This window comes from Pinus tabuliformis, chromosome 6 (genome assembly GCF_031772625.1).
Source record: "Pinus tabuliformis cultivar Carrire ecotype Pingquan chromosome 6, CPIR1, whole genome shotgun sequence".
Taxonomy (NCBI): Eukaryota; Viridiplantae; Streptophyta; class Pinopsida; order Pinales; family Pinaceae; genus Pinus; species Pinus tabuliformis.
Genome location: NC_142292.1, coordinates 426,712,907 through 426,733,674, shown reverse-complemented (window position 1 = coordinate 426,733,674; position 20,768 = coordinate 426,712,907). Strand labels below are relative to the sequence as shown.

The window sequence follows — 20,768 nt, the reverse complement described above, 5'->3', positions numbered from 1 at the left end:
TTCCAGGATGCTGAAGGTGTTAGTGATGATACCATGTCCTGTCTCTGCTCTGTGTGTTCGTTTCCTGTTGGCTCTCTGTCGTAGTTTTGGCCTTGTGAAAGCCTCTTTATTCTTTGTTGCTTGTTCTTGTTTGTGTTCTTCCCCTGTTTTGTTGAGAGGGCACTCTCTGACTAGGTGTCCGTGCTCATGGCACTTTCTGCAACGGAAGGGGATCTGTTCGTAGTCGATGGCCTGATAGTAGTCTTCATCTCTGAATTCCAGCCACAGACCTTCATGCAGGGCCCCCGATACGTCCATCTCAACACAAATACGCGCACAGGAGGTATATCTTCGTTGCACTGTGGCTTCAGAAGCCTTGATGAAGGTTCCGAGCCTGTCTCCAATCTGCTTGAGCGTTGCCAGTCCCCAATAGTCTATGGGTAGTGAAAATAGCCTGATCCACACTGGAACTTGTGTGAATGTCTCTTGTTCAGGTACGAAGTTTGCCTTCCATGGCCTCATATAGAGTCCAGCGGAGGCAAAGAAGTAAGGGCCGCCGTCGAAGATTCTGTCCTTGTCTTCTAGGTTTGTGAAGACAACTGTGAAAAAGCCTTTAGCTCCAAGGTGGAGTCTAACGTCCCCTTTTGGCTTCCAGTGCTGTTTTATCCATTGGCAAAGAGTGCGTTCTGTTGGCCATAGTCCCATAAAATTGCAGATGACTGCGTGCTCCATCATGTGGTCTCTATAGGCCTGAATATCTGGATCTGAGAAAACAACTCGGAGGGTTTCCTTTTTCTTAGGTTTGCAAGCCCCTTGAGTTGGCTGTTTGGAGCCGGGGTTGTTTGTCTTTGCTTGCTCCTTTTCCGCTTGTGATTGCTGCTCTTTTCCATTGTCGTTCCCGCCTTCATTGTGGGTTGTTATTGGTACCGTATTCCTTTGTTCTGCTTCCGATCTTTTACCCTCTGTCTCCTGTTCATTATTGACTTTACCCTTCATCGGGGGGTTTTTGCCTGTCTCTTTCTGCAGCGGCTGTGTCCTTTCTCCTCTGCTACCACTGCCATCCTTACGGTCGCCAGAGCCATTGATTTTAAACCCTTCTAGCATTTTTTGCTTTTGCATGACGACCTTCTTGAAGGTTGGGGTCCCGGTGGACCCCTCGTTTACCATTTGTCGGGTCAGACCTCGACCTCTGTGGAGTAAATCTGCTAATCTGTCCCTTTGTGCTTCCAGAACTGTTGCTGAGGTTACAGGTTGCAGCTGCAAACCCTAGGTTGCTCCCGCCATTGACAGATCCCTCTGCCTCTGAACTAAACTAACCCTAACTTAAATCATATTGAAAATAAAAATAAAAAGTGTAAACCAAAAAACCACCAAGCTAAAATCGGAAAACGAGTTTGCTGTTTGCAGGTACGCGGATGAAGAGAGAAAGTCGACGGCAGCATGGAGAGTAGACCGCAGCGAGGGAGGTCGAGGGAGCTGGAGCAATGGCTGGAAAAATGCGTGTTGAAGATTGAACAACAGAAAGGATTTGCGTACAGGCAGCGTGGAGAGAAAATGAAACACGCAGGTGGCTCGAAAGACATTGATGGCTGCGTGGAGTGATGCGGATCTGGTTGCGTGAGGATCATTGGAGCTGCAGCAGGTTATAACAGAGGAAACGCAGAGTGAGAGGGACGTGAGGCTGCGTGGAGAAAATGATGAGAGAGCAAGGGTGAGGGGACGTAGTAGGGAGAAAGCCAAATGCGTGGAGGAGAGCTGAAGTTTTTGCTTGCAGATTTGGACGCAGGGAGCTGAGGAGATTTGAGGGATGTGGGGATTCTTTGCAGGAAATAGAGGTGCTGAGAAATACGCTGAGACTAACAGCGTGAGGAAGGGAGTGCTGGGCAACGATTGAGGGTGACCACAACAACAAAGAAAAATTCTGAAGCATGCCAGAATGATAAAACAATTCTGAAACCCTCATAAAAATATCCCAAATTCCAGAAAAAGAATTTCTCACTTATACTTCAGATTTATCAGTAAAACCCCAACAGACAAATGGCTTGGAAAACCTCGAATTTCTTCAGAAAAAACCCTGCAAATTCTTCGGTAAATTTTAAATTTGCCCTACATTCAGATTTGTCTAATGAAAACCCCAAAAATTTTCAAGATCTGTACCTGCAACCTGCAATGGCAAAAACAGAAAGCCAAGAAGTAAAATGTGCAAGGAAAAACCCTAAAACCCTAACAAAAACCAGCTAAATAATTACAATAATTACAGCTCAGAGGCTCTTAAATAGCCAAATTTGTCAATATGCCACAGAGATATTTTCAGAATTTTAAATTTAATGTGAGATGCTTCAGAAAACCCTTCATGCATTCATAAAAAAATTTCAATGATAAGTTCGGGATCAAGAACTGGCTGGGCTCTTTCAGAAAACACAATCTGAGAGTTGGCTGGTTCAGTTGAAAACTTCTCCTAACGCTCGTTAAACTCAAAACTAAGATTTCCTGCCCAGTTTAAAATCAACCATTAACATAGAGGGAAAAAACAATAGTGAAATCCAGATCAAATGGAGATACCTGCCGTTATATTTCAGAATCTAAACTATCATTCAAACCCCAGAGATCAGACAAGATACCTGTGCCTGAATCAATATTCATCAAGCTATTATCAATGGCTGAAAATAAAATTATGCAGAAAAATAAAACATCTTACAGCATTTTCAGAAGAGTAACACCAACAAGATTTTTAACCACAAAGTCTTTATTTATTGCACAAAAATGACTACAAGAGATCTTTCTTTAGCACCAGACTCTCAAATCCAATCTGATCTCAAATGACCCCTAACACCCTATTTAAAGAAAAAATTCCCAACGGCTAGTTCGAGTGATCCAAGTCAAAATGATCTCGACCGTCAATGAGGATCAAAATCCCTTTTAATCTCATCCAACAAATTTTTAAATGCATTTTAATATATTAAAAATTTAAAATCTTGCATTTATTTACTCAAAACTTTGACTTATTATTATTTTATTATTTTATTTTGTTTTTCAATTTTTTTTAATTTTTTTAATTTTTTAAACTATTTTATTATTATTATTATTATTATTTATTTTTTAATTTTTTAATGTTTTTATTTTTATTATTATTTTTAAGATTTTATGTTGACTTTTTTGCTGAAGTGGATATATAATTTCACCCTGTGGGAGCCAATTAGAAAGGCTAACTTGGAGGGTTAGAAGCCTTTCTTAAGAGCAGATCTCGCAGTGATTGGATTGGGCATCATTGGTTTGTTGGAGGGAAATGCATTGATGGCCCAAAGTAGCCCTTGACAAGCCATCATAAAGTGACGTTGATAGCTGAAGGTTGGGTGAATATTGGAGCCTAATGTGCAGCACTTTGATGTACAAAAGTGACTACTAGATTGGCGGATTGGAGCTCAAGTATTGGCCAGCCTAGAGAGAAGATTGGATCAACCCATGTTCATTGCAGCTGAAACGACTTGCAACAGTGTTAGGTGGTAGCCCTCCTGGAGACTCTATGTGTTGTCCTTTGATGGACTAAGGGGCAGCTAGAGAGTAGAATGGGAGCAAAGGACCGACAGGACAAGATACAACATAGAGTCTGCAACATGATTGTCATTGTATCTTGTATTCCATAGACTGTTGTATTATTCAGATTGGTTTAATATAACGAAGATTGGGTTGTACATTATTGTACAATATTTTGTTAAAAATTGTGTATACTTGTGCATATGTGATTTACTGCTTTATATTGTTCCATTGTGCAAAGTAGTTCTGTTGAGATTCTTGGTTTGGTAGCATCAGAGATTCTAAGATTCTATCCTATACCCAGGATCGTGGAAATTCAACACATCAACTCCTCGATGGCAAAGATTATTAGTCTTTGGATAGGTTTACTTATAGGCATAAATACATGAGAATTTCTATAAATTATGCCCAATAACCATAACCATAACAAGAAAAAGAACAAAGACAAAAACCATCCCACAATTGTAAAGAATTATAAGATTTTTCAAAAACGAGCTCGTTATTTGTGACAACACTTATCTCAAATGATCAACGACAACTACAATGGAGGAGAGTCTAGTCTTTTATACAAAAAAATCTAATAACTAGTTGACTTCATGTCATTAAAATATTGCTAGTATTCCACAATCTAGGACTTGGCAATTTTTATTATCTTAAAATGTTGCAAAATAACATGAACTTCCCCAAGGGGGCGAATTTTTCCACATAGCCCAAAATGATTCATGATTTCTCTTTGAAAATGATCTTCAATGGTCAAAAAGTGAAGTTGTACCAATATTCCCCCCAACATCTAGCATTTTTGGTCCATGAGTGAGTCGATTTGTCCACATAAAAGAGTGTGAATTTTTGAAGAATTCTTCGGCGAAATCAGGCCAGATCTGCTGTGGTCTTTCTAGTAATCTGAGTCATTGGATATTCTGCCTGGTCTATTTAAAGTGCATAGGCCAGATCTGCTCATTCAACTTGTCTTGACTATGAACCACACTGGTTGGTTCGAAACGCGTCGACAAAAATTTCTCCATGTGATTTTCGCCGAAGAATTCTTCAAAAATTTGATATGGATCACAGAAGTTTCAATTCAATAAGAGTGTGAATTGACCAAAAGAAAACAACTTTGTCCCTTTAGAAAAATTAGTTGTAATGGCTAGTAGAAAGGTCCATCTTCCAACTTCTCGGTCCAATTTGGTTACAACAACTAGTAGACTTTTCTCTAATGGATAGATTTGACCCAAACACTATTTTTTTTTACTTTGACTTGGCATTGAATATTCCCTTAGTAATTCAACGTGGGCTCACAATGGTATATCTCCAACGCCTTAGCCCTCATGGAAAAACAGGAATGTGTGTTTTGCTCAACATGTCCAAATTTGTATTGGGTCTGTCTCTATTTACTCATATTTGCTAGGACATTGCCACATTATCACTTTCACTACCATGTCATATTGCCCATGTACCTGATCTCCAACACTGTTACTAATCTAAAAAGTATGACACCTAGGTGTTATTTGTCTCATCGAGCTGATCAATTTTGATGTAATGCATGCATGGTTCTTCCCAATGCTCAACCTAAAAATCTCCTTGAAACATTTCTTGTACTATTGACCAAGTTTGACTAGGATATAACTAGCCATCAGATGCTTTGATTGAAAAAAATCCACATGGCATGGAATTCTCTAGTCATGCTCTACAATTTGAGCTTGGGTTGACTTTTTGACCACGTGGATTATTTTGCATTGGGAAAAGTGAACTACCTTGGGAAAGTTGACAAATGAGATTGTTATGCTATGAGAGTTGTAACGAGCAATACTGCACCAAGGCCAAGGTCACCTACAAACTTTGTAGACACAAAACCATGTGAAATGACATAGGTGCACCTTTACGCATGCTGGACTGACTCATACACTAGTGATCACCCCTACAAAGACAAGGCTCCTATAGCACCATGAGTCCTCATGTAGAACCTCCCAAGGTCCTCCAATCCAGTTAGGGACAATATCTCCAAGATGAAGCTCCCAAGGGACGAGGCATGGCTTGACCCATCATAATGAATACAAATTCAAAAGACAAGACACCAGATCTAGGATGCCTAATACATGACCTCACATAGTTTTTTACAAGAATTTGACTTGTGACCTTGGGCTTACAATAGTGGTGGATGATCTGCTTGAAAAAATCTATGTACCCCCAAGGGGTACCAAGCATATTCAAAACTGGTTGGGCTGAATTGGTAATCAGTGAAAACAGCCGGTTCCTTAGCCTCCATGACCAAACTGGCCAATAAACCCGATTCATCCCCTTGTAGGCCTAGGGTTTGCATCAAACTGGTCATAAACCGACCAATTTTCCCATAAACCAACTAGTCCGTCATAAATCAACTAGTTCATTACAATGCAGCCATGAACCCCACACGCAGCTGTTTTGGGCATGTGCGAGTGGTTTTGAGGAAAAATAAGGGCTATTTCCCTCCCAAAACAACCCCTTCAAGCCTTTAAAAGCATGTCTCCCCTCTCATTGCCTCACACATCTCAACCCTAGCAATACTGACAACCAATGGTAATGTTAAATTCTTAACGTAAAAGTGACATTTCCTTTATCTTTCATTTTCATCCCTTTACTTAATTTTTTAACATTACCATGAAATTACTCAAGATGTTTGAGAATGGTTTCAGCTTCATTGGATTTTATATGGTGAAAGTAGAATTTTAGATCTCACTCAAAATACATTAGACTCAATGGTTTTCAGGATTTTAGGATTTGGAGGATTGCAATATTTCCAATTGATTCTGTCATGCGTGAGGGTATGAGATTGGCATTTGATCAAGAGCATGAAGCCCTTTACGTACATTGATGTTGGTGACATTGATTGTTGAACTTGGTTGATGTTGGTGGTATTGATGTTGAACTCCTCTACCAAGGCCTTAACAAAAATGTACCCTTCACTCAGAGGAAAATAATTGGTTAGGCATGCTGAGATTTTTCTACCATATTATAAGGTTGAGGAGATGAAGCCTTCACTCAAACCAAAATCATTAGTTAGGCATGTTAAAACTTTTTCAATTTCTACCATATTATAAGGTTGAGCAATCCAAATCTGAGGACTTTGAGCTAGATGATGTTTATGTAGCTCTTGTTGATGAACCCATTTCTATTAGTGTTGAATCAATGACGAGTTTCATGAATGATCATGTTGATAAATGATTTGTTGTTTTGATCTCTAGTTTTTCTGCTACTAATACGACTAATGAGGTTGCAGAGGAGTCTGAGTAGTCCTCAAAGTCTAAGCCAGATGATGTTTATGTAGCTCATGTTGATGATCCCATGTCTAGTAGTGGTGATGAGTTTGATCATGATGAGGAGTGATCATGTTGATCACTGATATGTAGAGTTGTAGTAAGTCAGTGACCCCATAGCTTGTGGCATTGTTTTTGGACTCTAGAGGCCATTTAGACCCTCATTTATCATGTATTTTGTTGCTGATATGTGTTGCACTCGGTGCCACTTTGATACAATCACCTTTACATGGTATATAGATGCACAAACTTTGTATATTTTGTCTCTATTGGTTTGGAATCATGGTTTTAAATCTTAAAAATAATTTTTTTCATTAAAAAATAATTATTTCATGTATTTTTTTAAAGACCGGTTCACTGAGATTTGACAAATCCAGTTTTTTTGGTTCTGGTTCAGAAACTGGTTTGATAGGTGGACCAGTCCAGTCACCGGTTCCGGTTTTGAATACTATGGTAACAGGTCTCAACATAGAACTTATCATTTCTTTTAGGATCTCAAACATTAATAACATCCGTGAAACAAAATTTAGCTGTAATGATTTGTATAATTAAAATTTAACATAAGAAAAACATTTAATCATGGAAACCATAATATATAACATATGTGCTCTTATGGTCATATTTGTTTCAAGAATCTGGGTTTTATTAAAAATGCTCTATATACTTGCTATGGATTTTTCAGTCATAGACAAGTGTGAGAAACCTAACATAAAACATGAAGCAAAAAATCAAGTGGAAATAGCTATAGTATTCTGGACTCTCCTATAGCTGGCAATGACTTACAAATGCAGCTAAATCTCTCTGGAGTAAAACTTCCCTTTATGGTGTTAAACTTCAAATTCCAGAGCTGCTTTATTATTCCTAGTAAATTTATAACCCAGAAATTTAAATCTGCACCTACTGAATTAAAACACATGGAATTTTAACTCTGAAATGTATGGCAGAACTCAACACAGGAAATAATTCTTACACAAAAGTTAACCCTCCAACTGAGCTTAACTTTTATTATTTAGAACAATGAGGGCTCTCTAAGTGGGAAAATGACCCTACTGAAAAATACAAGCTACAACAATGATAGAGATTTTCTAGGCACCTGTACCAGCTATATTATTCTCCAAATATCCTTTGAAACACTCTGATGACCTGCTATTTGCTTCAGCCTGCAACCTGCCCTCATTTGTGTGGCTCATCTGGACTCCTGCACACCTGGGCACTTGTACCAGTAGTACAAACCCTCCTCACATGGTGCATGTGAGATCTCTAGCCGAATAAGGCCTCACATGTGTGGCTGCACCTTGCTGATCAGATAAACTTGCTGTAGCGTCCTGCTGGGAGTGATCTGTTGCTGTTGAAATCTCTCTTGATATGCTCCTCCCATGGCCTTGACTTCTGGATGAAAGTCCTTCACATTTTGCTGAGATCTCGCATTGAGAAAATGGTCTTCTCAAATCTGTGTCTTCTTCTTTCCTTAGACTATCTTGTATAATTCTTCCTTGAACTAAATTGCTAACACTAATCTCCAAAGTGATTGACGGTTGAGATTAGATCTCACCTCACTTGAGATCAATGGTTGAGATTAATTCTGAGTCACTATTGTAATTAAATTACATTTCCTTAGATTTTTCTAGCTCAATAGTCAACATTAATTTATTAACTTAGTTAATGTGTTTTTTCTAAGTTAGACTTAGGGAAATCATAAAAAACAGCTTACTTGATAAATTAAGCAAGTTTCATAAGTGATACGTTGGATGACTACTACATGCTTGATACCTAGCCTAGTCCAATGCTAAACTTCAACATATGGGGCCTCTTGGAGCAGTAGTAAAGGGGACCTAACTTCCCTCAAGGGGGCATATGTCGAGTAGTAGAACAAGAGCATTGAGCTGAAATTTCAAAGAGAAAGGGCAATTGGGAAGTAGTCTGAACCGAAGAGTGGCCACTACTTAGAGGTCCATCCAAATCCAGTTGGAGAACAGCTTCACTGGGTTTGAGGGAGTAGGTTGGTTCATTTGGATCCACAAAACGATTTCTAAATTGACCTTATCCAACCTTTGTTTGATTTGTCTTAAACAACTAAGGTATGCAATCCAGTGTTAGATGTTTTGGGAGGCTTTCGTCGTCTGATTAACAGTTGTATTGCCAGGGGCATATTATTAGTGCTTTTATGCATTCCCTCATGGGACCAAATATATGATTCTTTAGTGTGCATAGTTTGTTCTCAATCACCTCTTCGTTTATAGATCTGTTTCTCAATTTCAAGATCAAAGAACACAATGACCGTGGCGAAGCAGTAAACATTCATATGGGTTGTACTGATATATTGTACCATCTATTGAATATACTGACCGTAGGGAATACAGCTGCTCTGTTGAATAATTGTAGATCAGGTATATCAAAAGATTGTTCAGGTAGTACATGGCAGAGGACCTAAGGTTTCCTGGCTTTTCATGTAATGTAGATTTTGCCAAATAGGAGGTCACCTTGTGATAATCCATTCAGATCCTTTCATATGATTTATGTTTTGTCTTAGAAATTCTTTATTCCTGAACAATCGGATGTCAATTATTCAAGAATAACTGAATCTTTACATGAGAAGAATCCAGATATAAGATGGAGAAAGCTAGAAAAGTGCCTACTAATAAAAAATAATTTTCAAACTCATCAAGATTATGGAGTGGCTGAATGGAAAGAGAACAATGCACACCGTAATGACTTGCTGTTTGTCCTGAATGGTAGAGGTCTGCACCTATGATTGTCTGGCATATACATAATATCCTTTTTAATGCTTAATCAAACATCATTCCAAAGAGGTTTCCCTTTCATAATATTTTATGCAAGAATGTGTGGAAGATAGAGTTTTGATACTAGACTTCTGTTTCACATTCTAGTTTGAAATATCAGCTTATCTGGAACCTGTGAGTCCCCCTTGTGCTCTATAATGTACCTGCATTTGAAATATCAATGAAAAGTACAAATACCTAACTTTTAAAATAAACAGTTCCCTTTTTTTGTTTTTGTTTTATGAAGAATAGACTCAAAATAAAGGGTGACAGAGAGTCCTCGTGTTAGTACTGATTACATTAACTATATCTTTTCTTTTTGAGTATTTAATAAAATGCTCTATAAATGGTTGAATAGTATTATCACCAGATAAACAATAAGTTCATGTTTTCTAAAGAAAGATATCGATAGGTAAAGTACTTGTAATGTATTGAAAATTTATATTTTTGAGGCTTTTCTTCCTCATGCCTTGTATAGCTGTGCACGAATGGTTAAAATCGATTAGTATATATATTGGAGTCAACTATTGAAAAAACATTTTCAAGTATGCCATTTGTTTTTGAAATACTGTTCTTTATATTCAACGAAAAGTTGTTTGTGAGTTTCTTTATCATCTTATCATGTCAATTCAACTTGGGTTGTCATCATCACATCCTTTTCTGGCCTGTTTCAGGTGAATTTTAGTTGTATTTCTTGTGATTGAACACATTCACAAAAATTCCCTTTATCTCTATCTTCTGCATGCAGCTCTCTTCATTTTGCTTCTATCAGCACTGTTTTTCAAGTCAATTTATGAGATGTGATCAATGTTATCCTCTCACTTGAAATGCTGGAAGTACCCTGTTTAACTTTGGTTTATTCTATTTTAGTCTGCATGTGCAGCTGCTGCAGCTCATTGCAAAGCTAAGGGGAAGAATATCTCAAAACTATCTTTGCAATATAGCTTGAAGAACAAGGATATTGCTTCAGTGTTGGTTGGCATGAACTCTGTTCAACAGGTGGTTGCCTTTATCCAATTCTCACTATTCATTCCTGGGTATAATTTAAAAAAATAAAGAAAACAGTGTTATTAATTTCCTTGGATGATAAAAATTCAGTTAATTGAAGCATAAAAGGAATTTTAGAGTATGCATTGTTGGTTGTCAGCGATCAATGTGCTCTTGTAGTTTGATACAACTGAATTAATCATTAACTGTCATGTGTGTATCCCACGAAAATAAATTTGTCAAGGTCAATATAATGATATCTTGTTCTGATAAACTAGTAGATGTAGGGCGTGTGAGGGGTTCTTGTTTTGTGACCGTATAAAATGACATATTGACTCTAGCAAAGATGAATCTCCTAATATTCAAGGTCAAACGATCTTTTATGACTGCAATGAAGCTAGTGATCAGATGATAACCCTAGATTTCTAGGTCATATCTTACTAGATGTGGCTCTATCAAGGCTCCTTCTAAGGGATCAATCTTTTGATTCACATTTAGCTTTATTGTCTGGTATTTTGTAGTGTCCAGTATAAGCCTGAGGGTATTTAAATTTTAAACCTTTTTGTCCATGTTAAAGGTCAGAAATGAGAATTCAACACATCACATTTGTCTTTATTGTAAAGAAAGAGATTTGTGATGAATAGAACCACAAATAGATGAACCTCATACTAAAGGAACATGGATAGAAAACTTCACAATCTTTAAATAATTAACATTGTTGACAATATCATGAAATACTAGGCAACAAGAGATAAAATGTTTCTCGTCAATTTGGTTTAGTTCAAGTGGTTGAAAATAATTGTTATCCTCCCCACTCAGGTTCAAACCCTGCTTATGACATGTTCTTTCTTCATGGGCCAGTTGTTAATTGAGGCTCTTTGTGAACCATGAGGAATATCTCACTCTTGCTTATGGGTGGGCTGCTTGGTTACATGTAAAAACAAAACAACACAAAAAATGAGAGATAAAATGCTACTTAGTCTTTACTTGTTGCTGGAATTCGTTCAACAGATAACAGAGCAATTGATTACAATCTCACATCTCAACTACACAATGATTCAAATTAGTCATTTTCGTTGTTTACATCGATGCAATTGCTTGAGAAGATATAAGCAAGCTGTTCTAGAATGATTGACTTTTACCAACTGTCCTTTTAATCTTATATGTTTATACCCATGTTGCATTGGTTTTTGGGATGAGGGAACAATGGGGATGGGGGGATGAGTCTGTGGGATGGTTAGACCTCAACCCCAATTTTTTCATGGAAGAGTGGGTTGGGGACGACAATTATATGTATAATAATAATAAAAAATATTAAAAATCTGAATTTCACCTTAAACATTTGGCTTGTAAGCATAACAGGCTATACTATATATAGCATTAAGAACAGCCCTTACACTTGCCAGTTCTGAAAAGGCCCAGGAAATTTAAAAAAGGGCAGCATGAAATTCCATTATTGGCCCTTCGACATGAGAAAAATGCAGTTTAGCTTTAGGAAATTTAACTGTAACTATTTTTCATTTGCAGTAAGGTCCATGAAGGGTCTATGAGACAAACCAGTGTCTTTATAGCAGTTTTTCTTTTTCACATTTCTTTTTAATGATGATTATGTTAAAACTTAAAAGGAATTCCCTTCTCAATAGGCTCTATAGATTTTTATGGTGGTAGAACTGGACTTAATTGACACCTGGAAACCTATGTAGAATATGTAAAAGCTGAGATAACAATGAGAAGAACAAGAGCACTAACCACAAGGATCAGCCCTTTGAAATGTTGCAGTTCCTGGTTTTTTGACATGCAAGCTTTGTTTGCTGTAATGTTGTTGCTGAAAAGACAATAGCTAAATCACTAAAAGGCAAATTGAAACCCATCATACAAAATCCATGTTTTGAGTTGCAACTTGTACCAATATTTTTCAATGTAATACAAATAAATGGATGGAAAAATGATCATATTTCCTATTGAAAATTAGCAGTTACAGTCTGAATTTCATCATTAAAATTGAAGTAGAAAATTTAATTTCTGACCCTTGACCAAGTCAACATAAAAAAGTCAAGTCTGCCTCAAGAGGAAATTGACCCTTATAAGTCAACTATAAATACACCTTTGTTGAGGATCATTTTGGCATCCATCACTTCATATCAATGTGAGTTTCACATGTGCGAAGGAGTTGGAGGATGTTTTCTGTTTTGAACAAGTTGACTTTTCTGATCTGTTTTCTACCTGCGTTGACCTTCTTTGTCTTGGGCTGCTTTGACCTAATTCTTGACTATCTTGGGAGGCCGAATTGCTGGAGACTTTGATCAAACTTTTTTGGGGACATTTTCTGAGGTTGACTGTAGGTTTGACTAGGGTTTGACCACAGGTCTGACTGGAATTTGACCAAGAATTGCAGGAGATTTTGGATCTGTTTTCACTGAGTTTGACTGAAGAAGGCCAAATAATCTGTTGGGTTGACCGAACTTTTCTGGGCAGGTTTGACCGTTGATTTTGGCTGGATGTTGATTGTGGTTGACCGAACTTCACAGGTGTAAATTTCAGCCCTTTGTTGCAGACTGTTATGTTTGACCAGATTTGACTTTCTCTCTCATTATTGACTTATTTTGGATTGGTTAACTTGGAGAGTCAAAGCATTAACTTTGACTGGTTTATGGATGTACTATTGGGCCTATGTATCTCATGCTGAACAATGATTGACTAATAGAAGAAGAAGAATTGATTTTGGGTTTTCTCCCTTGTGGGGTTTTTCCCTGGTCTTTGACCAAAATCTGTGTGTGTCTCATTGTGCTTGGCTATCTTCTCTTGTGCACTTATTGTTTACTATTCTATTTATAATTGATTAACTGTTGTTGGGCGAATGAAAGTGGATGAAATTGTTATTATTATAGCTTAGAACACTGTGAAAAAATAACATTACCCAATCATCAATGCCCTTTGTCAAAATCGAAGGTACATGTTGTCGCTCAAATTGTACACATGAATGTGACAACGCTCAGGGCAGGGGTTACCACTTTGATCCCGACCCTCTTTGTTTAAGTTGTCTTCCTATAGCAGGCTAAGGGGGCAAGTCCCTATGGATGAGATAATGAATTCGGGAGACACAACTAAATGGCCTTGCAAATTGGTTAAGGATGACTGGCAAGTTTAATTATTTAGCACAACATAATTGGATTTAGGAATTTCTTAAGTGTGAGACCAGTGCCTTGGGAGTCAAATTACTTGCAAAATATGAATTAAGATACCAAGTTACCGGATGAACAATTGCTGCTAGGATGAGAAACTATCCTATATGAGATGCAACACCTAAAACTAACTGAGATGCAAGATCTTGGTTACTTTTAGTTAAATGCCTATTCTAGATGAAAACCCTCAATTTAGCCGTCTTGAATCAAGTCTCACAAGAAGGTTGTAGAAAGAGGCCCACAAGAAGTAGGCTATGGCCTCATTAATGGTACCTCCCGTGGAGTTCTAATGCCCTAGGTGCCTCTATTCTTACAAAGGACATCCACAAGAGAACTACAAGGTCCACTGTTTTAATCTTAGTGCAAGGGTCAAGCATTGCAAGCTGAGAGAGAGGGGTTGTCCTATCCTTCTATCAACCAAGCTTATGCTTGGAGGTAAATTTATTAATGCACAACTAATGCTAGAATGAAAAATGCAAGATGATGAGCGAATGAGTTAATGGAATTTATTAATCAAAATGAGTTCTTCAACAAGATTTATTTGATTCCACAACAGTGATTATGATGCACAAGAGGAATTTAAAATCACAATGCCACAAGATATATATGACGCCCAATTTGTAATAAAGCAAAAAGATTTTCCAAAGAAACACACTTTGAATTACTCCAATAATCCAATGCTCATCAATGATATTCAATGATTTGGTAAATGACAAGATATGCTATGAGCTCAATGACATCCACCACAATGATTATCAAAGACAAGATTTCCAATGTTTAGCCAATTAATACCAATGTCAGATATATCATTTAAGCACTATGAAATCAGAAATCAATGCAAAACAGAGCGTTGTGAAATAAGAACAGAGAGCTTCAAAATCAACAATCAATGAAGTGATTATTTCTGTAGAGATTGCTAGCAGTGGTTTTTATGATGAAATTACTACTTTGAGAATAAACCACTCTTATACAAGCAAACACTTTACTATTAACTTAGGAGCACTTAGATATAAGCTCTTATGAGCGTTAATCTTTAGCAAAATGATTTCTTATTGCTGCAACCTTGTATATTAGACTTTAATATGCTTATTTCAGGCCTTGAAATTTTCATGACAGCCATGCGTAAAACAACAAGATTGATAGATCAAATCCTTATAATTGATTATTGATGCCTTATATGAGTTATTAGCTTAATGTGTGGGTTCTTTTAGGCTTGTATTATGATGATTGTGCCACTGTTATGTCAATATATCAGATTTGATATAAATTATGCAGTCAATCCAGATGAAAGATGAGGGCAAGAGAAGCAAACCACAAGGCCTAATAACCAATGCCAAGCTTGGAGATGTGAAATAGATCACTTCTCAATACCTGCACTCACCAAGTTTTAGCTCAAAACCAAAGATCAATCTTTATGACTGCTGCAACCATAGATTGTTAGCCCACATACACAGGCCAATAATAGATTGACCTTATAGAGAGATAGCTAGCAAAGTTAGGGCATGGAAATTTGGAGATTTGACCACAAACAAGTGATGTTTAATGCTTGAAACTTGGTGATCAACCTATGGAAGGTATGCAAAACAAATTATTAACTTTAAACACAATGTAAATCACTTCAAACCCTCACCATAGGCCTACAATCACAAGTATCAGTGCCAAACTCAGAGGTATGCCCAAAATGACTGTAATGAGAGTATGAATGCCTAATAAGGCCAACGGCTAGTGTGAAGAATCCAAATAGGCCCATGGCTAAGAGCTACAAGCCCTCTTAGGGCTGCGGCTCACAAGAAAAAGGGCCTAGAGGCCTGCGACTGCCAAGGGAGGCCCACAAAGGGGCTGTTGCCCACAAGGAAAGGTCTTAAAGGCCTACCGCAAGGAAAGGGAGGCCCTTACAAGCACTACAGTCAAGCAAAAGAAGCCCTTAGGGGCTACGGCCAAGGAGGAAAGACCTCACAAGGCTTGCAGCTAGCCAAGATAGGCCATGACACCCCCGCAAACACAAATTTACCTCAAAAAACCACTGTAAAAGATCCAAACGGCTAGCGGATTCCTTCTTCTCGCTGAGCGTTGAGTTACTAGGAGCTGGTAAGGCTAGATCTTACCCTCTAGGGCCTAGATCAGCTTCCTCTTGAATGAAAGTCTCAAAAATAAATTGTTGGTTCAAACCCTTGAGCTATCACCTACACAAATGAAATGGAGAAGACCCAAGAACCCAATATTTACAAAAATTGAAATAAAACCCCAATAATTATTTACAAAACTTCAAAAAATAAACAAGGGTTAGTGGGTAATTAATTTACAAATATTTACAATATTTACAAAAGTAAATTAGCTCTTAATAGCATGTAAATTTTGTAATAGCACAAGAGAAAGAGATCATATTTTTGAGAGATTTTAAAATAAGTGATGTACGTGTCCATGGGGTCTTGGATAGATGGTGATTGGGTGCTCTATTAAGGCAGTCCTTGATGTGAAATCACTGGTTCGATTCCTTGCCCTGATTGAGGTGATATATGAGACATGATGATGATGTAGTTCCATCAAGCTTACAAAACAAAATGATGTATGTGAATGGATCACTGACCCAAACCCTCCTGCAAAGTACCTTGCAAAATGAAAGCTCAAAATCCAAGCATGGTCGATTTTTCTCCACAGTCCATGAAATTGGAGACCAAGGGATAGCGTACCTGTAGATCTCTATTCAAACTTAATAGATGAATTGTTAGATCATAAGGAATCTAGATTTATGGGTATAGATCTAAACCCAACACCTAATGCAAGACACCTGTACCAATAGATGTTCCGTCTTGCAGCAAATGAAATAACAATTTATAAAGCATATATAATATAGAGCATGAAAAATTACTAGCACATACCACAGATCAACAGATAGAATGTTAATTTGAGATAACAATGGTATGCTCTATGCTTTAGAGTAATTTACTTCAAATTTTCTGATTAGTCCAATACCAATTTCCAGATTAGCAATTGTTGACCACTACGTGTCAACTACCCTTAGCAGTACACTCCCTTTTCTTCACAAAAGGGACAGCGCTTGATCAGCGTGTCCGTGCCATTCGACAGTCATCGTCGACCTGATCATGTTATGTTGTAAACCCAGTCTGCATGTGTAAATCGTAAATAATCTTAGAAGATTTGAGTCATGTATGTAAATTGCCTAGGTGGACCTAATTTTCTAGTGATAATCTACGTTCCGGAAGGTTTTTTGTGTAATGACCCATCATTAAAATAGAGAGCACGAGAATATTAGCATGCATACGATGCATGCATATGATAGCTACATATGCATGTATCGCATGCACTGCACTATTAACTATATTCTAAGTTACCTAAAATATTAAATATCCTGACACCCCTTCATATAGAAAAGTCGCATTTAACCATCAGCCCATATTTCTTAATGCCTCATGATTAATGAGTGCTCACCAATGATATTAAGTTTAAAAGTATAAAGTAAAAGAAAGGGTTATAAATAAAATAAATGTAAGGAATGATGTAAAGCCTTAAAATCAGGTTATATAATTATCTATTTTAAAGAAATTTTAAATAAAATATATGAAAGAATTATTAAAGGGATAATCTAAAATCAAATAATTAAGCATAGGACTTAAGACTTTAATTAAACATATAAAAATTTTAAGCAAAGAAAAGGGCACATGTTAAAATATCCTGAAGATAAAATCCGATTCTGCATGTTGAGAGGTGTCATTGAGAAGGGAAGCGGTGGGCTCATAGGTGGAGGGAGCAACCACCGTTAACAGAGGGTACATAAGGAGAGGTCGAGGAGATAGATGGGGGGGTGTTCTTTGCCTTGAGCGTGTTCTTTGCTGTGAGTGTATTTGCTGTGAGTAAAGAGGAAACTGATTAGGGCGCTGTTGGAGGAGGAAGGTGCTATTGGAGGAGGAAGGAAGGAGAGGAAATTTACACATACTGGTTTGTGAGCCTTACTTGTTTTGAAGTTTCTGGGCACGGGGGAACGGTATGCATCGGTTGAGAAGCATACTGGATCGAGTATCTAGGTATACTCGATTTGGCTGGGTGGTTTTGGTTATTCGGTAATGAGAGTGCGGGAGCAGTTTTGAAGCACCCTCACCGCAACAGCAGTAGCAGGCCAGGTAAGTACTTCTTGAAATCAATAATGGCTCTTTATTTAGCAAGGTCACTACATATGGTATCAGAGCGTCGTTCAAACCCTGCGACCTCACAGGCCCTACGGTCGTGTAGATTTCGTGGTTAAAATCTGCTGGGTAAAATTGGTCATTGTGAAGCTTGATTTTCTGAAATTTCTAACCTATTTAGTATTGGTATTGCTCCCGTAACGCAATTTCAAACCCCTGCCCTTGTGACCAGGGAAATTTTATTAAAAAAAAAAAAGCATGAGGGTTCAGGGTTTATGTGAGGGAAAACGACAATGGAAAAGGCCGTTAGTGTCTCTATATTCATGCGCGTGAGGACGGATAAATCCTTTGACAGGGTGCAGAGAGTGGGAAATGTGTAATTTCAAACCTCTGTTCACACTCGGTTTCACCGCTCTGAGCACCATTACACATTCTATAATACACAAAACATCCACGAAAACCCTTCAATTCAAGGGATTTTGGTAGCGATCTACCTCATACTTGGGCTTCAGAACGGTCAGTACCGTATGAATTCCCCGTTTTCGTTACGCACAAGCACCGGCGATGAGGTCGCTTGTCATCTCCGCTATCAGCAAACGAAGCTTCCCGACACTGATATGGGGGCAGTCCACGCCACATTCCTGCCACGGAGGCTGCCTGGACACCCTACTCTACCGTCCTCTTTATACGATAGGGTTTCGGGAAGCTTATTTGAATGGGTTATTTGCCGGCGGGAATAATCTGTATGAAAGGCGCACGGTTTGTCAAATGTGGGTTTTCAGAGCACTTTCGATGAAGGTCGTAGCGACCGAGAAAACAGTCGAGGAAAGAGAAGCCTTTTCGCAGGACTTGCCGGCCAGTTTGTATAAGAGGATTTCCAGGATTGGAGCTCGAAAGCGCAGTGCGGTAGCAGAGTTGGAAGGGTGGATTAATGAAGGCAAGGAACGACCAAAGAAGCTCGAGTTAAAACGGATGGTCAAGGAACTCCGAAAGTATTCTCGACATGAGCACGCTTTGGAGCTTGATGGATTTGGAGGTTCTGTCCAAATCTGGAACACCGGAGGATCGCAAGCACGCCGATGGGTTTCCTTCTCAATCTACTTTTGATCAATCTGGATGTGACGATAGTTGTTGGCGCACGGGAGTCACCTCGTACAATTGGCTTTACAGCAGATAAATGCAGGATGCAGTTTCGATGGCTCTAAACTTAAAGAAAACCGAGGGAAGAGAGAAAGCTTAAGTGATTTTGTGTCGAAGATGTTACGGGATTTAATGGAAGTGGACGGATTCTGTATGTTGAGATTTGCTCCGAAGAAATTGCGGGCTTCCTGACATCTGGAACTCTGTTGAACTTTAAAGCGTTTCCTATGTTGTTCGCTGTTGTCGTTTCCCGACTGTTCGGAATTACGCGCGGCAAATAATATGACATTTGAATCTTCAGGGCTTAAGACACCGATTTTCAGAAACGGAAGAGAAGAGATCAGAGGATTGGAATGCTAAATGTATACTGATATAACTTAGATTTGAGAATTAGCGCCGTGGAGGAAGTCTCTATAAAATCATTTGTCGTAACTTGTCCTGCATTTAAGTCCGAGCTAGTTTCTGGAGTAATGAAGATCATCTGGTAAAGGTAAAGCGGTTCTGGCTTCTACATGACGATGGAATCGGATAGATTGATTGAATGCTCCATGGATCCATCCCTCCCGAATTCTCTGCGCCAGAAGCCGTCGGGGGAAATCAAACTGCTCCTCCTGTCGATGTTTGATCAGGATGCTTAAAATTGCAAGAAAATGCAAAAACGATCAAGATCTTTTCCAGCCGGCTGCACAAGCGTCTCTATCTAAGTCGTCTGCATTGTTAGAGATCCTTCGATCAACTTCTTAGCACAGAATATTTCAGAGAATGTTGAAGAATCTATGGCAGACTCCTGAGAACCTTGGATGAAATGTTGGTTTGACTAATATGGACGGGAGGCATGGGCACATTTGGGGCCTTGAAAATGGTGTTTTCTGGGCTGCTTTAGATTTATACTAGTTCTGTTTGAAAGTCCCCCAAGAATAACGGCCATGGGTCAGAAAAGTGAGAAAAAATATCCACTGAGCTCATCTGAATACAAAATCCACGAGGAAGTGGGACAGGGTGTCAGCGCAATAGTGTATCGGGCTCTTTGTATTCCATTCACTGAGATTGTCGCCATCAAAGTCCTTGACTTGGAGAAGTGCAACAGCAATTTGGATGAAATACGTCGTGATGCACAGACATTGAGCTTAATCAGCCATCCAAATCTCTTACAAGCACATTGCTCTTTTGTAGCAAATCAGAACCTATGGGTTGTAATGCCATACATGGCAGGGGGTTCTTGTCTTCGTACAATGAAGTCTGTCTTTCCAGAGGGGTTTGAGGAGGTGATCATTGCTACAATCCTGCGAGATGTTCTGAAGGCACTGGAGTACCTCCATAACCATGGCCACATACATCGGGATGTCAAGCAATTTCAAAATATGAAGAATTTAAAGAAACAGTAGAGCAGAATGATTCTGTCACTGAGGATGGCTTGAAGGATGAAACAATAGAGAGACTTAGCAGGGTAAATGGCATAGAGTTGAAGATCCTCTGTTTGCTCCTGGGTTCATTTTATCAACTAAAGTTTGGCAAAGGTTAGTACAGTATTCAAACTTGTGTTTTTTATTTTTTTATTTTATTTTTTATTTTATTTTTTTTATTTATTTTTTTTCTTTTTCTTTTTCTTTTGATCAGAAAATTTCTTTCCTTCCGAGCATTTTGATAAATTAAATGGAGTTAGTGATTTAGTTTGTGCAGCATGTTAATTTACATGATAGAGCTAGAAAGAATTGCACATTGTTCTCTTTTCGT

General features: G+C 38.3%; 1 protein-coding gene across 1 annotated transcript in view; it reads left to right on the top strand.

Moving 5' to 3' along the window:
* The window catches only part of LOC149259126 (L-galactose dehydrogenase-like), a 90,640-nt gene that overhangs the window by 17,685 nt on the left and 52,187 nt on the right, over window positions 1-20,768 (top strand). Inside the window, exon 3 of the mRNA XM_089375029.1 lies at window positions 10,454-10,582. Within this exon, the coding sequence (XP_089231155.1) occupies window positions 10,454-10,582 (129 nt within the window). The remainder of the gene's footprint in view (window positions 1-10,453; window positions 10,583-20,768) is intronic.